Below are 20215 nucleotides of genomic sequence, written 5' to 3' on the forward strand. Positions count from 1 at the left end.
TTACATAGAAATGGAAGTTGTAAGTTTTCCACCAGTAACTTTGAGTAACCACTCAGTATGTGATTGGTCGTCCATTGGAAAGGGAGAATCTAATTGGTTGCTATTGATTACTGGGGCTGGTGCTTTTTACAAATCATTATTCTTATGTAAAGTTAATGTTGTCTGATGCAATCTGATACTGTAAATACTATATATATATATATATATATCTTCCAGCAAACAGTGAAAGTATTCACATCAGACATCACTTGCATTTTACTCTAAATATGCCTAATTCTATCATTATATGTAAAAAAGATGAAGATATTAACTTTTCTTCTGTTATGGGTTAAAAGTGAGCTACAGTTAAGAAATGTACATCAATGTGAGACCCAACAGTCTTATAGGGCAGGGCCTACGTTACTCACTGTGTCTAATGGGGATGTATAATGTATACATAGAAATGCATCATATCATTTTCTTAGAATATTAGCTCATAGAGTAGAAAAGCAACAACACACCCAGAGAGCAAAAATAAATGCTAATATTGCTGATGGACACCCAACATTGTGTGTTTTTATTGTGTAGATTATTCCAAGAAACCAGCAAAAAGAAACTCGTTTGGGAGCGACTTATACCTACACAAAAACAGCAGAGCAGTTCTACTGGTGAGTTAAACATTGATTTCCCCATTTGATTTCAAAGGAAAGAGGACATTACTTTGATAAAATTGACTTATTTTATTGTAGGTTCCAAAGACGACTCCAGTAGTGAAGAGGAAACACATCTAATAGTCAGTGCGCACGGCTTGGGTGGTAAGTAAAATTTTAAAGATTTGATTCTGACACGAACACTTGCGTGTGTTTTGTCATATGATTTACCATTGCCCTGCCCTGTTATAATTAATGGCTTTATTTCTACTCTAGGTTCCGCACTTGATCTTCTATTAATAAGACCTCATATTGAGTCTGGAGTGACACATGGGAAAATCAAGTTCCTAATGTCTTGTTGCAACGAGGTACGTATATCTGTGTGTCTAGTTCTGAGGAGTCATCTCCATTCCTATATGAGACTGTTCAAACATTCTATCCATCTCAGCTCAATGGGAACTAATAGGCAATGATGATAAAATGTAACTATCCTGAGAAATCCTTTTATTATTAGTATTTTATTGGTTTACTGATGATTAATATGAAATGATCAGTTATAGTGGGGCCCATAAAGATCATTCTGATATATAACTGTAAGAACTGGTCTGTAACAAATTGACGTACTGTAACAAATAGATCCACCAATGACAATTCCTTTTGAACAGAAACGTCTTCTGTGGGGTTTAATATCTCAAAATATATAGAAAAATTATATTAAATTGCATGAAAAATGTCGCATTGACAAGGTGGGAAGTGGATAGGTCTTATAGAAGATTATTGTTGCTGATTGTTAGCAGACAGGCCCTTTAATATTGCTATTTTATACACCGTTAAATAATTGTGGCAATTATAATGTTTTCATTAGTGTCGGTCTCTGTGCATGTCTTGTTTTAATTCTGATGCAATATTTATTTTTCACTTCTTGTGTTTTCTTTACAGCGCTGCACCACTGGTGATATTGATAAATTAGGCAGCAGTCTCCTAAATGAAATATTACAGTACATAACAAGCAAGAAGCTCATTATTTCCAGGATCAGGTACAGTAATTAGCAAAAAATCTCTATATAATCTCTTATATATATGAATTTTTTATAGTAATGTTACTTTTCTCTCCCCGCAGCTTTATCGGCTTTTCTTTGGGCAATCTAATAATACGCTCAGCCTTGTGGAGACCTGAATTTGAAGGCTACCGTGGAAACCTGCACACTTACCTCTCCTTCGGTGGACCACATATGGGCCTTCTGTACCCCAACTCGTTTCTCTTTAAAACTGGTAGGGATTTACTGGCCATTGCTTTATTATTGACAAGTAACTCAAAGATTAGAAACAACAAGTAATATATGTATATGGATTTAACCATGCTTCATTTACATCAAGTACAATTCATTTATCATTATGATAGGACAAAAGTCAAAAATGTCAAATTATGTTTGGGAAAGATCACGGCTGTATTTTAGAACTTTCAAGATGCAGTGTGTTTCCTGATAATATAACCCCACACCTACATTTCAATGAACTTTAACATGCTTTTATATAATACACTGAATAAATCTGTGCATCTCTTTTGTTATAGGCCTGTGGTTAGAGAAGCGGTTGCATATAGGTGTCTCCGTATCTCAGATGGCATTATCAGATCACAAAGACCCAAGACAAAGTTTCCTCTACAAACTCAGTCAGAAAAAAGGTAAGACATATGGCCCGTCTTTCGTATGGCTTTCATCTGTATATTAAATCATATAAAACCCTAAAATAAAGCTGCTGTGATCTGAAAGTTTTATTAGAAGCTTTTGGGAACTATTTTAACCATAACCAGCAAGGTAGTATTTTAAGAGATTTTCCATGTCTTACAATTGACCTGACATGGACCCAATACTCTTCAGTAACTTACATTAGTGATTTGAAATTTATCTTATTGAAAGTATTATGCCCGTGATTTCATGAAAGATACGTCTATATTGTTCTGGAATCTCATGGTGAATATTATTGTATTACAGGCTTGGAGCACTTCAAGAATGTGATTCTCGTGAGCGCGTTACAAGATTACCTTGTTCCCCATCACTCCGCTCGTATTGAAATGTGCAAAGATGCTGTGAAGGGAGATGAGTTAGGTAAGGTCTCACTTTTAAACATACGTCTACTGAACAGAGTACATGTACCACTGAAGCAGTAGCCAGTTCTCCTCCAGCCAAGACTACAGCTCCCACAATGCCTTGCACACTGATGTGATTCTTTACAGGTTTGTTTATCACAGATCATGCAACAGATTAAGGAAAGTAGGCCTCTTGGCTGGAGGAGAGTTGACCCCTGCTAAATAGTTCCAGCTGTACATTTTATTAAAAATCTTTCCTGCACATTAAGAAGGTGCACAAGTCTTTGCTGGATAAATCCAAGGTCATTGTTTGTTGGTGGAATGGAAAGACTACCGTGTATTTATATAACAATGTAGTGCCGTTTCCTTTTCAGGAGCTGTTTACAGTGAGATGCTCCGAAACCTCCTTGAGCCTGTTCTACACAACGAGAACTGTAACTTTGTGAGATACGACGTTAGTTTCGATCTGGCCAAATCATTCTTGTCTTTCGCTGGGATTGAAGGCCACCTCGCATTAATTTCATCTTGGCAATATTTGGAAAACTTCTTTCAAAACGCTGGCCTGAAATATTTTGAATAGAAGAAATGTGATGCCCGAAGTGCCAGAGACATTGAGTTGCAGAACCTTTTCTACCTTGTTGCACAATGGACTAATGGTGAGATTTATATCTGTTTAGATTGTTCCATCTAGGTTTATAGATAGGGCCTTATTTATCAAAGTCCAATTTATCTCAACATTTCCAGCTGCAAACCCTGATCTAATCCGCACAGGTTTTTTTCTGTGTATTTATTATTACTTTTTCACGAAAATTTTTTTTGACACTTCTCCCTTTGACTTATATGCAACCTCGACAGGTCTAAGATCCCGGTTTTTCTAATTTGGACTTTTTCCATCCTCAGGGTTTACTGAAAAAATAATAATTTTTTAAAAGTTTGATATTATACTAAAAAAATTGGGATTTTTGTATTCGGAGTTTAGTAAAAACCCCCCCTAGAGTCTGTTTTATTTAACTGTATTATAGCTGATTAATATACTGATATAATCTTATTCTTACCTACAGATTTTGCCGCAAAGACCGATCTACTGTAAAATGCTGATGTTATAGACCTGTGAAATGTATTTGTTCTTTGTAACTGATTTACCAATAAAATAAACTTGAATTAAACATATTTGTTGATTCTTTTATCCTTTAATAGAAAATGGTCAGACATGATCATGGGGAGGGAAAAGTCAAAATGTTTTTTGTGACACCCTGATAGAGACAAATTGCATAAAAAATATGTATAAAAACTTTCCGACAATGAAAACACCATTAAGCAATAACAATAAGCCTATTGGCAAAAAAAAGATTATCATGATATGTGTTGGTCACTGAGTATAGTTGTGAATACAGAGATTTGTGCAACAGAGAAAATAAACATCTCCCAGCTTTGTACAATATATAAATCAAATACTGTATAAATCAGCCTGATTTAATGAGAAAATACAAATTATATTGTGTATATAGTGTTCAGCCCCCAATTGGCCGGCAATGTATTTCCTATACTGGGAGAGAAATTATGGATTTGAGTGTTATTGAACAAGTAAAATACCCCATTAGTCTGTAACCTTGTTATGAGCTAAGGGGGCCCAGTCTGAAGGCCAGTTAGGGGGAGATTTGGGGTGAGTGCTTATTTGTGCCCTGGGTACCCCTGTAACTATAGCAGGGTGACACCCCAATGTTTCTATATATCTGTATCCTTGTTATGAGCTAAGGGGGCCCAAGCTGAAGGCCACTTAGGGGGAGATTTGGGGTGAGTGCTCATTTGTGCCCTGGGTACCCCTGGAACTATAGCAGGGTGACTGTTACCCCAATGTTTCTATATAGCTGTAACCTTGTTATGAGCTAAGGGGGCCCAGTCTGAAGGCCACTTAGGGGGAGATTTGGGGTGAGTGCTCATTTGTACCCTGGGTACCCCTGGAACTATAGCAGGGTGACTGTTACCCCAATGTTTCTATATATCTGTAACCTCGTTATGAGCTAAGGAGGAGCTACCTGAAGGCCAGTTAGGTTGGAAAATGGGGCAAGGTACCCCCCTGGAACTATGGCAGGGTGACAGATATTTCATATACACAGATAAGATAAGGGTACTTTGGCCAGATGTTGAACCCAAGAGCGGTGGTGCACACCATATATTTAATTAGCTGGTAAAAAGTTATTAACATAACACTTAACCAACTAATGTCTCTTACCAAAATGCTTAGACAATTCATTGAGTTCCTGGTCATATAATGAATCTGGTACATTAATTCTTCCTCTGTTCTTGGAGTGGTACAGGGTGACAAATGTGCACTTGGAGACCATCTGTATAAGGTTCCTGGAGTTGGCATTGGTAAGATAGATAAGTCGGACATCCAGTCCGGGAATAGACAGGAGAAAATTGATCAGCCAGTCGTAGGACTATGGATTTTCCTGCGATACAATTGCAATCACTTTTTTAGATGCCATATTTTCTGGGGGGAAACCTTAAAATTAGACATTGTGAGGTCTCAACATCTTAGTTAAATATATCAATTTGGACTGAAATAAGGAAATAATTAGCTAACAACTGTTGAATAATTAAAATACAGGTCTGTGATATTCAATTGTCTGGATATAGGGGCTTAATTGTTCTGAAATTGAGAATTCAAGGGTACCTAGAATATGCGCAAACCAGTGGAGCCCCAGTTGGGTAACCCATATGAACCAATTAGAGAGTTGATTTAATTTTCTACCTTCAGCAAACCGGTTATTGGTGGCAGAGTCATACTTTACTGCTCTGGTCAATGCTAGTGCTAATTTTAGAATCTTTCAGAATTAAAGGTTCCCTGATACTAGATCCCATTTCTTTATTTGTTTTTGCACACTATAGTATGTTCATTCCATTTACACCAATCAAAGGTATTTCAGATATTCAGGTGGGAATCTCTCAAGCTGCATGTCATCCCCCAAATATGTGAGGAGGCATCTTGAACAGGACAGCGATATAATGGGATAACTCATACAGCATATGGACCCGTCTACAGATGGAACCTCGTTTGATATGCTAATCTAGTTCATGTGGGGCATGCTGCACTTTATTTATTTTGGTGGGAAATGTATATGACTTTCTGTGCCAGATATCTTAAGAATGTTTGTTCTATCCATACCCAAGGAGAACCCCTCTCAGATACTCACAGTCTTTTGATATATTCATAAACTTGTCATAAACTAGGAGGACCTAGACCAACCATTTGACTTCAAAGTCCATAAACCACTGCTCTGAGTTCTTGGTTTATTTAAGTTGATAAAAATCAGTACTTTTTCCCCTACATGGATCTTTCTTGAGGTTATCTAAGGATATGGGCTATAGGCAAACGATTGTCAAATACAAGAGTCCTCTGCACTCAACCCATTATCAATATATTTAAGACAGAGACATTTTGTGCTACTGCTACTGAAAAATGCCTTACCCTTTAAACAAAACAGGGATTGTTTGTCTATATATTGCAATATATTTAAGATGGCCAACTACTATAGGCAAATGAAGAGACAAGAAATAAAAAATCCTTCCCCAGACCAATGTATTACCAGATGATGTTCCTCATAATGGGATACTTTTTAGAGGCTTGGTTTTGAGTTACATGTATATGAATATAAAGCTTCCAACCCCAACAACCAAATGCATCACATTCCTGGAGTATTTAATTGCTGCCCATTGTGTTTAATCTGTAGGTAAGTGGACCCCAACCAGTGGCTCGGGAGCAACATGTTCCTCACCAACCCCTTGGATGTTGCTCCCACTGGCCACAAAGCAGGTGCTTATTTTTGAATTCCTGACTTGGAGGCAAGTTTTAGTTGCATAAAAACCAGGAAGTACTGCCAAATAAAGCCTCATGTAGGCTGCCTGTCCATATAGGAGCTACCAAATAGCCAATCACATCCCTATTTGGAACCAATAAGATGTAATCGTTATTAAACAAGTAGTTCTGGATAGGGAGGTGACCCATGGACATAAAAGAGTAATTTGCACGTGTCCAACTTCTCGTATTAAGGCAGTGCTATGTGAGTGGCAGGAGGCACAGGAATGTCTTTTGCTTTAAGAAGGCACTTACTGTATTTTCTAATATCTACAGAGCAATTCCCACCTAAGTGCTAAATGTATCACTCCCCCAGCATCAGCTACTAAATATATCTTCCAGCCTCCCAAATACAAATCCAAGGATAATAAAATATCAACAGTTGTTTGTTCTCATGTTCCTTACTACTATTCATGGGCTCAGAGGAATAAATTCATGGCCCTGGGGCCTGCAGCTAAAAAGAAAAGATGTTGGGTATTTATATGACCAGAAATACCCCCCTCTCCCTGTGGCCCCCTGCGGGCTCAGTAATAGTTACTCCATGGATGTTTTCCCCATACTTTTAATGCACATTTGGGATAGAAAGGCAGTGAGTGCAATTTTGGAAGCAATTTGTCATTTCTTCCCACAATTCCAGCATCATTGAGACCTAATGCAGCTTTGCATTTGCCAGAACTGCCTGACATGTCTTGTTGTTTGACCAATCAGATGCTCAGAGTATGTCCGTTTTTGTGCGACCGCAGTTGCAGCTAATAAGCCATTTGATCTATGGGGCCCACTCCTCTGCAGAACTGGAGGGCTGCAGAACCATACAGCAACCTCTGTGCCTACACTAATGGAGCCCAGACTGGCTTGTCAATGGCACATTGTCCCTATTGTGTGTAGGATTGTGGGCGTGGGCCGATTCTATACCAAATAAACACAGGCTTGTACATAAAGGCAGCTGCCAGTCCAATGGGCACAGAGCCAAGGTATTTGCCCTCCCCCTGTATTTCCAGAGTCCTGCCCACATTCCCATGGCCCTTCCCACATTCCCATGACCCTTCCCACATTCCCATGGTCCTTCCCACATTCTCATGGCCCTTCCCACATTCCCATGGCCCTTCCCACATTCCCATGGCCCTTCCCACATTCTCATGGCCCTTCCCACATTCTCATGGCCCTTCCCACATTCCCATGGCCCTTCCCACATTCCCATGGCCCTTCCCACATTCTCATGGCCCTTCCCACATTCTCATGGCCCTTCCCACATTCTCATGGCCCTTCCCACATTCTCATGGCCCTTCCCTGCTCTTGGGAACTTGTTGTTTGCAGAAAGCTCTGTCCTTTAACTCTGCGTGTAATTCCTAAATGTGATCTCCACCCAGCAACTCATCGTATGCCCAAGGAAGGAAAATTCTAACTTCCCTATATACATAATATATATATTAATTAAAGGTGGTATTTAAATTATAAATACATGTAATTGCTATTGAAAGCAGTGTCTGTCTGGCCCTTTCTGTCCTCTGGTTCTGACTCTTGATACAGTGTAGCCTCTGGGTGTCTGTCAGTTGGCTTCTGCTCCAATGTTTCAGGAGTCAGAACCCGCAGTGAATTTAAACAGCCTGACCCAGCTAGACCCTATAGTAACATGACACAGAGAAATTTGTTCTGCCCCCTCTCAGGGCTGCCATCACTGCACTTAGGGGGTTATTAGAGGGATGTGACTACAGAGGAAGGAGACCCAGGGTATAGGGGCCCCATGAGGCCCTATTTCATATATCATTTCAATAAATATTGGTAAAACAAGTCAAACTCTAGACATTTTAGGGGCCTGAAAAATAATTTGCTGTGGGCCCAGTAATATCTAGTAACACCACTGGTTATTTACTAAACTTCGAATTTCTCTGGTCGTGCTTTTTGGGGCATAACTCAAATTTTTCTTTTTCCTTTTTAAAAAACTCAATTTTTTCAACATTTATTAAAGCCCGATGCTGAAAAAGAGCCTTAATCTGAAAATCCGACCATCTCAGACCTTTCCAAGGTTGTGTTTAAGACAATGGGAGAGGTCCCTATCCTATTTGGAAGTCTCTGTGGTCTGCGCTGGAATTAGCCTCCAAATCTGACTATTTAAGACTTTCTGGGCAAAAATCCGAAAAATTCAGGCTTTTCAGGAAAAAGCCTGAATAAAATGTACGATTCGTGAAAAAACTCGTATGATTCGGATTTTTGCTTGATTTTATCGAGTTTGTCCCCAATCCGAAAACGAAAAATAAACACCAAGACAAAAGAAACTTTTAAATAGCAAAGCCTTTATTAAGAAATAACTTACAGAAAGTCCACTTCCTGTCTGCTTCAGAAACGGCGAAAAGGCGACCATCCATCCTGCAACGATCGATTTCTCCTCCCTGGCTATTCACTGACAGGCGTCGCCTCCATCCTCCTCCTGGTCTCCCGACGCACACTTCTTCCTGCTACTGTTGTGGGGAAGTGAGTTCGGCTGGAGGGGCCTCCAGTTGGTGGGAAATTGGAGCCGGCTGGATAGATGTGCAAAGTCCTGGGGCCGGTGAAGCTCTCCATCCAGGATCTCTGCAGGGCTCCCTGCACTCCCCTCTGGGGGGATATGGTACAGACTACAGTGCAGCCGACAGGGCAGCGACACAGACAGTGAACACAGTCCGTCCACCAGCACTACCGTCGCCTCCAGTTCTCAGACTGGCCCCGGCGGGACCCAACCTCTCGGCTTCATGGCAGTTGGCGCAGTCACAGGTGGCTCTGCCCAAGTAGTGCAGGGACTCCCCCAAGGGCCCGGTAGGTGACTGCCCGGGCCTCCACCGCTCCCTGCCCCTGCCGCTCCCCCTCTGCTTCCTGCACTACCGCCGCCACCAGTACTGAAGTGTCCCAGGCCGGCTGCGCTGGGACCGTGGGAAAGGGATGGCTTAGCAGAGGCAGAGGCAACAAATTTTTAAACATTTTTTTTTATGTTACTGGTCCTTTAAATAATGCTTTTAAATAATGTAATAAGGTAAAATTGGGTATGGGAGTTTGGTTGAGGTTTTTCTTATTTAAAAAAATGTAGGGATGCACTGAAGCCACTATTTTGGATTCAGCCGAACCCCCGAATCCTTCAGGAAAGATTCGGCCGAATCCCGCATATGCACATTAGGGGTGGGAAAGATTTTTTACTTCCTTGTTTTGTGACAAAAAGTCTTGCAATTTCCCTCCCCATCCCTAATTTGCATATGCAAATCAGGATTCAGATTCGGTTTCGGCCGGGCAGAAGGATTCGGCCGAATCCGAATCGTGCTGAAAAAGAATCCTGGATTCGGCGCATCCCTAAAAAAATTTGATAAATTAAGATTTTAGTAAATGACCCTCTTAATCTTAGAAACAAAATGAGTTTCACCCAACAGCAGTCTGAATACGTTCCATGGGGCCATTGTGATGATTGGATTAGGGCGGCTTCGTTTTCAGCTTTGAACAGAGGAAGCATCTGGGGTGAGAGATGAAATGATTCCCATTGCTTTAGACTTTGCACCTCTGGGGGTACGTCCAGGTATTGGACCTGTTATCCGGAAAGCCGATATCCAGAAAGCTCCGATTTACGGAAAGGTCGTCTCCCATAGACTCAATTTTATACAAAACAATCTAAATTTTTACAAAGTATTTTCCTTTTTCTGTTTAATAATAAAACAGTCGCTTGTACTTGATCCCAACTAAGATATAATTAATCCTTATTGGAGGCAAAATCAGTCTATTGGCTTTATTTGATGTTTATATGATTTTCTAGCAGAATTAAGGTATGGAGATCCAAATTACAGAAAGATTCCTTATCTGGAAAACCCCAGGTCCTGAGCATTCTGGATCAGGTCCGGACTGAGAATTAAAATAGGCCCTGGCATTTCAGGTACACAGAGGCCCAATAAGCCTACACAGAGGCCCTCCGGCCTTGGCTGGTGTTTTACCTCATCCTCATCAACTGTGAGCTGATTGTAATATTTAGCAGCTTTTATCACTAGATTATAGGTGAAACTATTCTATTCTATGTATTGGCTGTGGACAAGAAATAAATGTTTTGAATGATGTGACCCTATCCAAGTTCTGACAAAATAAACAACAGGAAACATAAGTTAACCCCTCACTTCCTTCACCTTCTGAGCTTTCATGTCTTCTTCTTCTACAAAAAGAAAGAACCATCTAAAAATAAAAGGTCCCAGTAACAAATAAAAAAATGAATTGACAAAGCAACATTAACAGCCGCAGCTGGGAAGTGACTTACTTATACTACCCATTATAGGCTCATTATAACATTTATAACTAAGCAGCAACTAAAACTGATGTTGATGTATGACCATAAAAATATACACATATTTAAAGTGATAAACATATCACATAAAAATGTAATCATTCAAGTACTCTCTACCAAGAGTTAGTTTGTGTGTTGAGATTTCCCAATTAAAACAGCAAACACAGAAAGAGCAAGTATTCCTACGAGTTAAGCTCCCCATAGACGCAATGATTCTTCTTGCCGAACGACCGATTTCAGGGAAGCCCGACCAATCCGAAATTATCACGCAGTTAGTGGTATTCGAACGATCGTACAGCTTACGATTTTTCGGCTGACATCTGTCGGGAAATTGATCGGCCAGGTCAAAAAATCTTTGTCGGTCCCAGTGCAATGTATCTATGTTTGCAGGGCCAAGCAGCTCCCCTTTGTTTTCCTGCCAAATTGGTCTTTTTAGTTGATGATAAATTCGTAGGATCGTACGATCGTTCTGAGAAGATTGTGGTCTCACAGTCAGGATCTGATCTTTTATAAGTCTCAACTTCTATGGCCAGCTTTACATTATTTTCAATGCCCACGCACTGTGTGAGCAATGATGCCCTGTGTGACATAGGTTGGACTGATGTGAATGACAAATAACCTGGGTGCCCCTGCCCTACTGTAAATGATAAGGATATTAGAAGTCACTAAGGGGTTGTTCTGTGACCATATAAAGACACAAGGCTGCAGGCTGAGTTATACAGGGAACTCTGAGTATCACTCCTGTATTATAAGGGATAATGTACCCCCTACTGTAAATGATAAGGATATTAGAAGTCACTGAGGGGTTGTTCTGTGACCATATAAAGGCACAAGGCTGCAGGCTGAGTTATACAGGGAACTCTGAGTATCACTCATGTATTATAAGGGATTATGTTCCCCCTACTGTAAATGATAAGGATATGAGGGGTTGTTCTATGACCAAATAAAGGCACACGGCTGCAGGCTGAGTTATACAGGGAACTCTGAGTATCACTCGTGTATTATAAGGAATAATGTACCCCCTACTGTAAATGATAAGGATATTAGAAGTCACTGAGGGGTTGTTCTGTGACCATATAAAGGCACAAGGCTGCAGGCTGAGTTATACAGGGAACTCTGAGTATCACTCGTGTATTATAAGGGATAATGTACCCCCTACTGTAAATGATAAGGATATTAGAAGTCACTGAGGGGTTGTTCTGTGACCATATAAAGGCACAAGACTGCAGGCTGAGTTATACAGGGAACTCTGAGTATCACTCATGTATTATAAGGGATAATGTACCCCCTACTGTAAATGATAAGGATATTAGAAGTCACTGAGGGGTTGTTCTGTGACCATATAAAGGCACAAGGCTGCAGGCTGAGTTATACAGGGAACTCTGAGTATCACTCATGTATTATAAGGGATAATGTACCCCCTACTGTAAATGATAAGGATATTAGAAGTCACTGAGGGGTTGTTCTGTGACCATATAAAGACACAAGGCTGCAGGCTGAGTTATACAGGGAACTCTGAGTATCACTCATGTATTATAAGGGATAATGTACCCCCTACTGTAATGGATATTAGAAGTCACTTAGGAATTGTTCTGTGACCACATAAAGGCACAAGGCTGCAGAATCTTTCACATATTTTACATTAATTACACTTAAGTGAGAAAAGCAGCTCTTTATGCACATAATTTTTTGCAGTTTTACCCCAATATATGAGTGGATGAGTTCAAGACCAATGCATGTTTACATATGGGCTGTTTTGATCTTTTTGCCCGGGCTGCTTTTTACTCCCAGTCCGGCTCTGGAAGGGAGTAATACACAAGGTGTGGGAGTGGGCAAGATTGCCCCCACCAGCCCACTAAATACTGACTTTCTATGAACCTTATAGCAGCCCCTCTGGCATTTGCCAGAACCCACAGATTGCCAGTCCGGGCCTGTTCTGTGAGTTCTGGCAAATGCCAGAGGGGCTGCTGTATGGTTCCATAGAAAGTTACCATATAGTGGGCTGGTAAGGGGCTGTTTGAGCTGGTAGGGGGCTGTTTGGGCCTCTGGGCCTATTTTGACTACCAGTCCAGGCCTGGGTCAGTCACACACAAATGCACCAGATCCCAGTCTCTGTCACAGACACAAACAATTGTCTTCTCCCCTCCACCCCCCAAGGCAAAGTCTAACAGAGCATCATGTGACCAGGCTGAAAATAAGAAACAAAGTTTGAGTGTATGAGGCTGCAGCTGCCACTGACTCCTGCAATGTGATCGGGGGAGGCACAATCAGCTCTCACTCACGTCTTATTCTCAAATATGGCCACTTGCTCTTGTCCTGCTTGAGGGGAACACTCCAGGGGGAGGCAAACGCCCCGTCTTTGTCACCCATAGGTAACGTAACCTCCATAGCCAACCAGCCTGTGGCATTTATTCATCTCATGCAAATTGTACATAAAGGGCCTTTGCTAAAGTATTTGGGCCTCGGACCAACTGTCTGTTTTGTTACAGAGGGTGAGAGCAGGGCTAAACTATTGTGTAGTGTTATCTGTATTGTACTAAGCTCCTGCCCCCCATCCCCTTAAAATCAGACACTAATGAAATCCACCCACAGCCTGAAAACACTGCTATTTATTTTGCTTTCATTTTGTTGTCTCTACAGCCCTGATCCCACCCCCTCTCTTTTCCATGTGAAACTGACAGTTGCTCGGCTGCCAGCAGGGTTGCCAGGTCTCATTTTCAAAACCAGCCAAAGTCATCGTCAAAACCAGCCCAAAACTAGCCAAGAGGCACTTCAAAACCAGCCCACAAATAGCCCAGTATGTGCAGAGAAAAAAAAAGTCTAAAAACTTAATGAATATATGTGAAAATACACCTCTTTTCAAATTTTCACTAATTCACATATTTTTCCATGAAGCCAAATGGGGCCGATTTGCCGTCACCAGGGGAGTAATTACAGAGGGGGCCAGGAGTAGGGTTGCCACCTGGCCGGTATTTTATCGGATTGGCCGGTAAAAATGACGGCTGATCCCAATGTTATTAATTGGGAAAAAAGATAAATATATAGGAAGGCCAGTATTTTTTTCCAGAAAAGGTGGCAACCCTACCCCATAAGGGCAATTTTAATAAATACTGGTAAACCAGGTCAAACGCTAGACATTTTGGTGGCCAACAGATTATTGCCCCAAAAATGTCTTAAATCAAGGAAAGTCAAAGTCAAAATGCAATGGTTACTCTGGACTACACAAGTCGGTCTCTCATTGCATGCTGGGTATTGTAGTCTTACATTCAACTCGGCAGTTGGTAAATTGTTAAACAAAAACAACATTACCCAACATGCATTGGGAGATAAAGACTCGGCACATTAGGGCAAGAAAAAACGTTGTCTGGTTTCCAAAGTACAAAGGCCCAAAAAGTAGCCCAAATCTGTACCTTGGATAGTTGGCACTTTCAAAACCAGCCTGGGCTTTAAATTAGTAGCCCAATTTGGCTGGAAAACCACTAACTTGGCAACCCTGGCCGCCAGTAAATGAGATTTGAGGCTGAATCCTGGAGAGCTGAGCTTTTCCACTTTCCCCCCCAATATGTTGTTAGTTACAGAAACACATCTGAGCCAAACTTGCCATGGGCACGCTGCTGCCTAGCCTCTGACTCACTCCAGCCTCCTTCCAAAAACATGAGCCACACCCACCGTACAACCCATGCCTGAAGGGGAGTGGTTAATACAATCTTGTCTTTGATTGGGCAGCCAGACTACAACTCCCAACTGGCGTATTTACTGAGGCATGCTGGGATTTGTAGTACTGCAACATCTGGACACCCGGCTAAAGAAACAACTGGCAGAGAGTTTCCAGTAAAACCACAGCAGGGAAAGCCAACCTGTTGCCTTACAGCCTACAACTCCCATCACCTCTACTGCCTGGAGAATCCAAATTCAGAAAAAAAAAATTATAACCCAATCTTAAAAAAAGTAATTTCTGGGGAGTAGAGTAAGAACTGGATAGTGAGGAGGATGCTGGGAGTTGTAGTCTGACAACACCAGTTTAGTATAGCTGATCACTAATTATAGAGCAAGAATTCATGTACATGGGAAATACTTCTGTGCAGTTTGTCATTTTATAACTACAACTCCCAGTATCTTAGGTGAGAGCTGCAAGGAGTTTACAACTTATTCAGAAACCCTTTAAAGTGAATATTCCCAGTTTATCCCCACGGGCTGATAGAGTTGCCCCTCCTGTACGGTACGTGGGAGTCGCAGAAGGTCCTGTGTCTGGAGGGAGAAGGAGCTGCCCAATCGGAGTGAAGCCATTTGAAGCTATAAGGGGGTTAAGCTGGCCATAGACGCAAAGATACGATCGTACGAATCGTGGATTCGTACGATTTTCGGACCATGTGTGGAGAGTCCCGACATTTTTCGTCCGTCGGAGATCGGTCGTTTGGTCGATCGGACAGGTTAGAAAATTTCTGTCGCCTGCCGATAATATCTCTGCGTGTATTGCCGATCGTACGATTTTCAGAGGGAGACTGTCACTAGTGTTGTCAGACATAAGTATCGTACGATTGCTGTCAGGGGCAGAACATTGGGTGATCTGTTCTTATTTGATCGGAATGGTAAGACTTTGATCTGAATGGTTAGTGGAGGGTCGGGAGATGGGAAAGTCCGATCGTACGTTGATTCGTACGATCGGATCTTTGCGTCTATGGCCAGCTTTAGGGCTTTAAATAACGATCCATCCTGGAGTTTATCCCAGCCCAGTGTGTATCCCAGTGTGTTTAACAGTGTGTATCCAAGCTCTGTGGGTGGGATTCAGAAGAAGTTTGGTGCAGACATTAAATAGGGAGGAGTCAGACTGGGATTTGGGGGTTCCTTGGGTCAGTACTACGGAACGCATTTAAGGACATCCAACTGCAAAATACATCTCCTTCATGCGATGTCCTATGCCTTCGGAATGGCGCATCGATTGCTTTTACCGTCACTCATCGTCCAAATCTGCAATCACACCTCCGTCCTCTACCCTCCCTTCTCAGCCGTCAATCATATTAACACCGCCCTCAGCCCTCAGCCCTCCATCCTCCTCCCTCAGTCCTCTTCCTTCTGCCCTCACTCACCACTTTAGAAACTGATGGATAAGACTGTCGGCTGAAAAGAGAGATCTGGGGGGGGGGAATTGCTGAGCAGTGAAGGCGGAAGGAAGAGGACTGAGGGCGAAAGGCTGAGGGTGGAGTTTGTATGTTTGACGGCTGAGAAGGGAGGGTAGACGGAGGTGTGATTGCAGATTTGGATGATGATTGACAGTAAAAGCAATCGATGCGCCATTCTGAAGGCATAGGACATCGCAGGAAGGAGATGTATTTCGCAGCAGGATGTCCTAAAATGCGTTCCGTACAGTCACACACAAATGCACCAGATCCCAGTCTCTGTCACAGACACAAACAATTGTCTTCTCCCCTCCACCCCCCAAGGCAAAGTCTAACAGAGCATCATGTGACCAGGCTGAAAATAAGAAACAAAGTTTGAGTGTATGAGGCTGCAGCTGCCACTGACTCCTGCAATGTGATCGGGGGAGGCACAATCAGCTCTCACTCACGTCTTAGGGTAGGACTACACGGCCGACTTGGATGCGTTTCCATCGGATGCGACAGGAAACAAGGTAATTAACAGAAAAGTCACATGATGTCGCAGCGTTCGTCCGACAGTCGTGTCCATTGGACTTTTCTGTTAATAACCTTGTTTCCTGTCGCATCCGACTTGACGCGGGTGTTTTGTCGCCCAGCGTCGGATACGATGGAAACGTATCCAAGTCGACCGTGTCCTACCCTTATTCTCAAATCTGTGTCATAACCCTGTATTCCCTCACTTGCTAAACACCATCCAATCCCTTCTTATACCTATCTAATGTATCAGCCTGTACCACTGATTCAGGGAGACAATTCCAGATCTTCACAGCTCTCACTGTAACAAACCCCTTCCCAATATTTAGCTGGAACCTCTAAATCATTAGAGAGATTATTATATGATCCCCTTATATATTTATACATAGTTATCATATCACCCCTTAAGCGCCTCTTCTCCAGCGTGAACATCCCCAATTTGGCCAGTCTTTCCTCATAGCTAAGATTTTCCCTTTACCAGCTTAGTTGCCCTTCTCTGTACCCTCTCTAATACAATAATGTCCTGTTTGAGTGATGGAGACCAAAACTGTACGGCATATTCTAGATGGGGCCTTACCAGTGTGCTATACAGTAGAAGAAAGAGCTGATATAGACCTTAGTAAAATAATACTGTACATAGTTTGCAGAAGTCACTTTATTCAACAAACACAACAGGAAGTTAGTAAATAGCGTTTATGATGGTAAAAGCCAAGCGCCATCGTCTTGTTGGTTGCTATGGATTGCAATCTTTGTGACCTTTATTACATTTCCTCAATATCTGAAATAGGTGAATGATCAGTTATTCTTACAGCAAATACTATAAAATAATACTATTATTTTCAAGGCAATTACAAGTATATATGTGTACAGAATAAGCCTTAGTTATAAAGACTTGAGGCTTATTTACTAAGACAGATGCTAAATTGCAGTTTCCTGATCCAACCAGCAGTTACTTCACTAAAAGGTAGAAAGTAAAACTCTTATTAATTGCTATTGATATCTAGACTGGTGCTATTTAGTAGTTAATAAGCCCCTTGACTGTTGATTGACAATCAGCCATATGATCAATACCTACCAGTAGCCTATTTATCAGTCTCTACAATATCTAATTTTAGGATGGCCTTGTAGTCATTGGACATTGTGGCCAAGACTTTCAGGTTGCCATGAGAAACCTCTAAGGCCTGTGCGTGTCTTTTGAGGTCAACGCATTTAAATTCAGTGGACGGGTGTTTATTGTAGTACATCTCATTGTATAGGGTGTGGTCAGCCTTACGGATCTGATCAGTGATCCACACCCCAAAATATATGCTGTGTAAGTTATAGTCGAAGGGGTTTGAGAAGAGAATGGCTATAGTGTGTGATGTAGAGTAATGATAAGTGAGGACCCCCACGCTGCCACGGGCTGTTAATGACTTCTTCACAAACACACAGTAGTCAGTGGCATCAGGAGAGATGGTGGGAGGTGGTGGAGAATGGACGTAGCCACTTTCACAGTAGGTGCTGCAATGGGAATAGAAACAGTGTCAGGGTTCTGTCTTTAATAAGAACTAAATATCTCTCAGACATGAAAGGATCATTGTTTTACTCAGGAAGAAAAACTAAGAAGCACTTTATTCTGTATTCGGTATCCCACAGTTTAGACAACTAGTCTCCATTAGGGATGCACCGAATCCGGGATTCTGCCAGGATTTGGTCTTTTTCAGCAGGATTCGGATTAACCAAATCCTAAGGAAGGGAATCACATGACTTTTTGTCACAAAACGAGGAAGTAAAAAATGTTTTCCCCTTCCCACCCCTAAGATTTGGTTTGGTATTCGCCGAATCTTTCGCAAAGGATTCAGCCAAATACAAAATAGTGGATTTGGTGCATCCCTAGTCTCCATAAAGTTTAATAATGTTACCCTGGTCATAGCTATAGTTATAAAAGTCTAAGGGGCAGATTTACTAAGTAGCAAAGTGGCTAACGCTAGAGATTATTCGCTTGCGTGAGCCCCCGCAAGGACATCTCCAATATACTAACAGGCGCCAATTCACTAGTGAAACAGACTGTCGCTATCGATCATTCACACTCTGGCGAATGGACGTTACTGCGCAAATTCACTAAAATGCAGATTTTACTTAACGTTACCTCTTTCACCAGAGTTGCCTTCTCCACCTCAGACCAGACGAAGTGCTTAAAAGAGGCTAAATCTTCACTTACATCATATCCTGTGAGCCGAAAATGCATCAAAGTTCAAAAAACGATGGTGTCTTTTCCTTTTTTTGGGTAAGCGTTTCTTTTCCAGACATTTCATATCATATGGAACATTCATTTTACAGTGGGCTCATGTGTAGGGCATTATATTACCTCTCTTGTCTTTATTAAGGTTCCCTGGACTTGTGTAATAAAAACCGGTAACTTAAACCATTTGCAGCAACATTTATAATAAAGACGCCCGTACAACTTTACATTTCCCGCCCTATGCAAACTGACCTAAGCGCAAGATGACTAGTGAAGTTTCTCTAGGCACAAATAAATAATTACGCATCTTCACTATGAAATGCTCGTACTGCCAAAGTAACGTTAGCGAAAAGTCGCCAGCGTTCGATGCCCAGGACAAAACATTGCATCTTAGTGAATTAGCGTATTCATTGTGTATTTGCGCCTGGCAAAGTTTTGTGATGGGTGTGAAGCGGTCGCTGGTGAGAGTTTGCTCATTAGTGAATCTGCCCCTAAGGCTTTAGGATATATTAGGGCAGAGGCTTTACCTTGGAGAGGATAAAGTAACAGATCTGGTCTTGTTGGATATTTCGATGCCCACGCATCTTCCTGAATCCACTTTGGAAAGTAAATCGACCATTGATACCTGCATGGCGCCTTGGGACTTCCCACTGCCGACTTCAGGGTTTTATTCTTTGGTCGGAACCTCAGGTGAAGTTCTATTGCAGGGATACTGCCATTAATAACATGATTATGTAATAAGAGTAAAGTTAGTCTGTATGTCTCAAAAATATCATCATTGTTTCTTGCTGCACTGCAGAATCATTTCATGAGACTTTCTGATATAGCCCTGATATATTGCTTTATGTCTATGGGCAGAGATAGACTCTGTACTGCCGAACGGGGTTGTGACTGATTGAACAATCAGACTGAAAAGGTAAGAAACCTTAGATGAGACACAGGCAATAGAATCCTGGCACTATAATAAAAGGGACTAATTGTGATAACAGAAACCCTTGTGTTCCATCTGCAGTCGCCCAACTAGTGTTACATAATGGAACTTCCCTTAAAGATTATTGTCATCTATAAACACTGAGTTTATATAATAGTTCACAAAGCCAGGAGCTGTTATAGACAGTAATATATAGGGTCCTGCCGGAATTTAGGAAACAACTGTAACAGGGCGATACTAACACCAACATAAGTGAAGTCATGAAAGCCCAAGTATGAACTGGTTAGCCCTTGAATATTGGGTAGAGTATTGGCTCCCATCTACAATAAAGAAGATAGGAGCTGAAAATACATCAGTGTAGCCAAATGGTTTTTTTAATATTCTCTTTAATATATTGTATCTTTTTCTGCTTCCCTACCTATAACTATGAAAATACCAAATTAAATTCTCAGTTTCATAACAGGCGTAGACATGGCTCTTACCTCCCTTCACAAAACACTGCTGCGTAGCTCCTTCCTCTGTTGATTTTAGCAGAGAAACAAAAGTCTTTTTTTTATTTTGTCTGGAAGAG

General features: G+C 41.5%; 1 protein-coding gene and 1 long non-coding RNA gene across 3 annotated transcripts; one reads left to right on the top strand and one right to left on the bottom strand.

Annotated features, from left to right (window-relative positions):
- The first annotated feature begins 1308 nt into the window (after positions 1-1308).
- Positions 1309-4189, top strand: LOC121398366. Its single transcript, XR_005964280.1, has 5 exons — positions 1309-1666; positions 1750-1901; positions 2203-2313; positions 2624-3374; positions 3780-4189. It is a non-coding gene; the product is annotated as an uncharacterized LOC121398366 (long non-coding RNA).
- A 12943-nt stretch (positions 4190-17132) lies between these two features.
- On the bottom strand, positions 17133-20215 carry LOC121398357 (DELTA-thalatoxin-Avl1a-like). Of its 2 annotated transcripts, none has more exons than XM_041577547.1 (3): positions 20127-20215; positions 19241-19411; positions 17133-17992 (listed from the first exon to the last, which is right to left on the bottom strand). In XM_041577547.1, the coding sequence occupies exons 2-3, from the start codon at positions 19342-19344 to the stop codon at positions 17575-17577; spliced, it is 522 nt and encodes a 173-aa protein (XP_041433481.1). In that variant the 5' UTR covers positions 19345-19411; positions 20127-20215; the 3' UTR covers positions 17133-17574. The 2 variants fall into 2 exon arrangements, with proteins under 2 accessions (XP_041433481.1, XP_041433482.1); XM_041577548.1 differs by having other exon boundaries at positions 19241-19425; positions 20127-20196.

This window comes from Xenopus laevis, chromosome 9_10L (assembly GCF_017654675.1).
Source record: "Xenopus laevis strain J_2021 chromosome 9_10L, Xenopus_laevis_v10.1, whole genome shotgun sequence".
NCBI lineage: Eukaryota > Metazoa > Chordata > Amphibia > Anura > Pipidae > Xenopus > Xenopus laevis.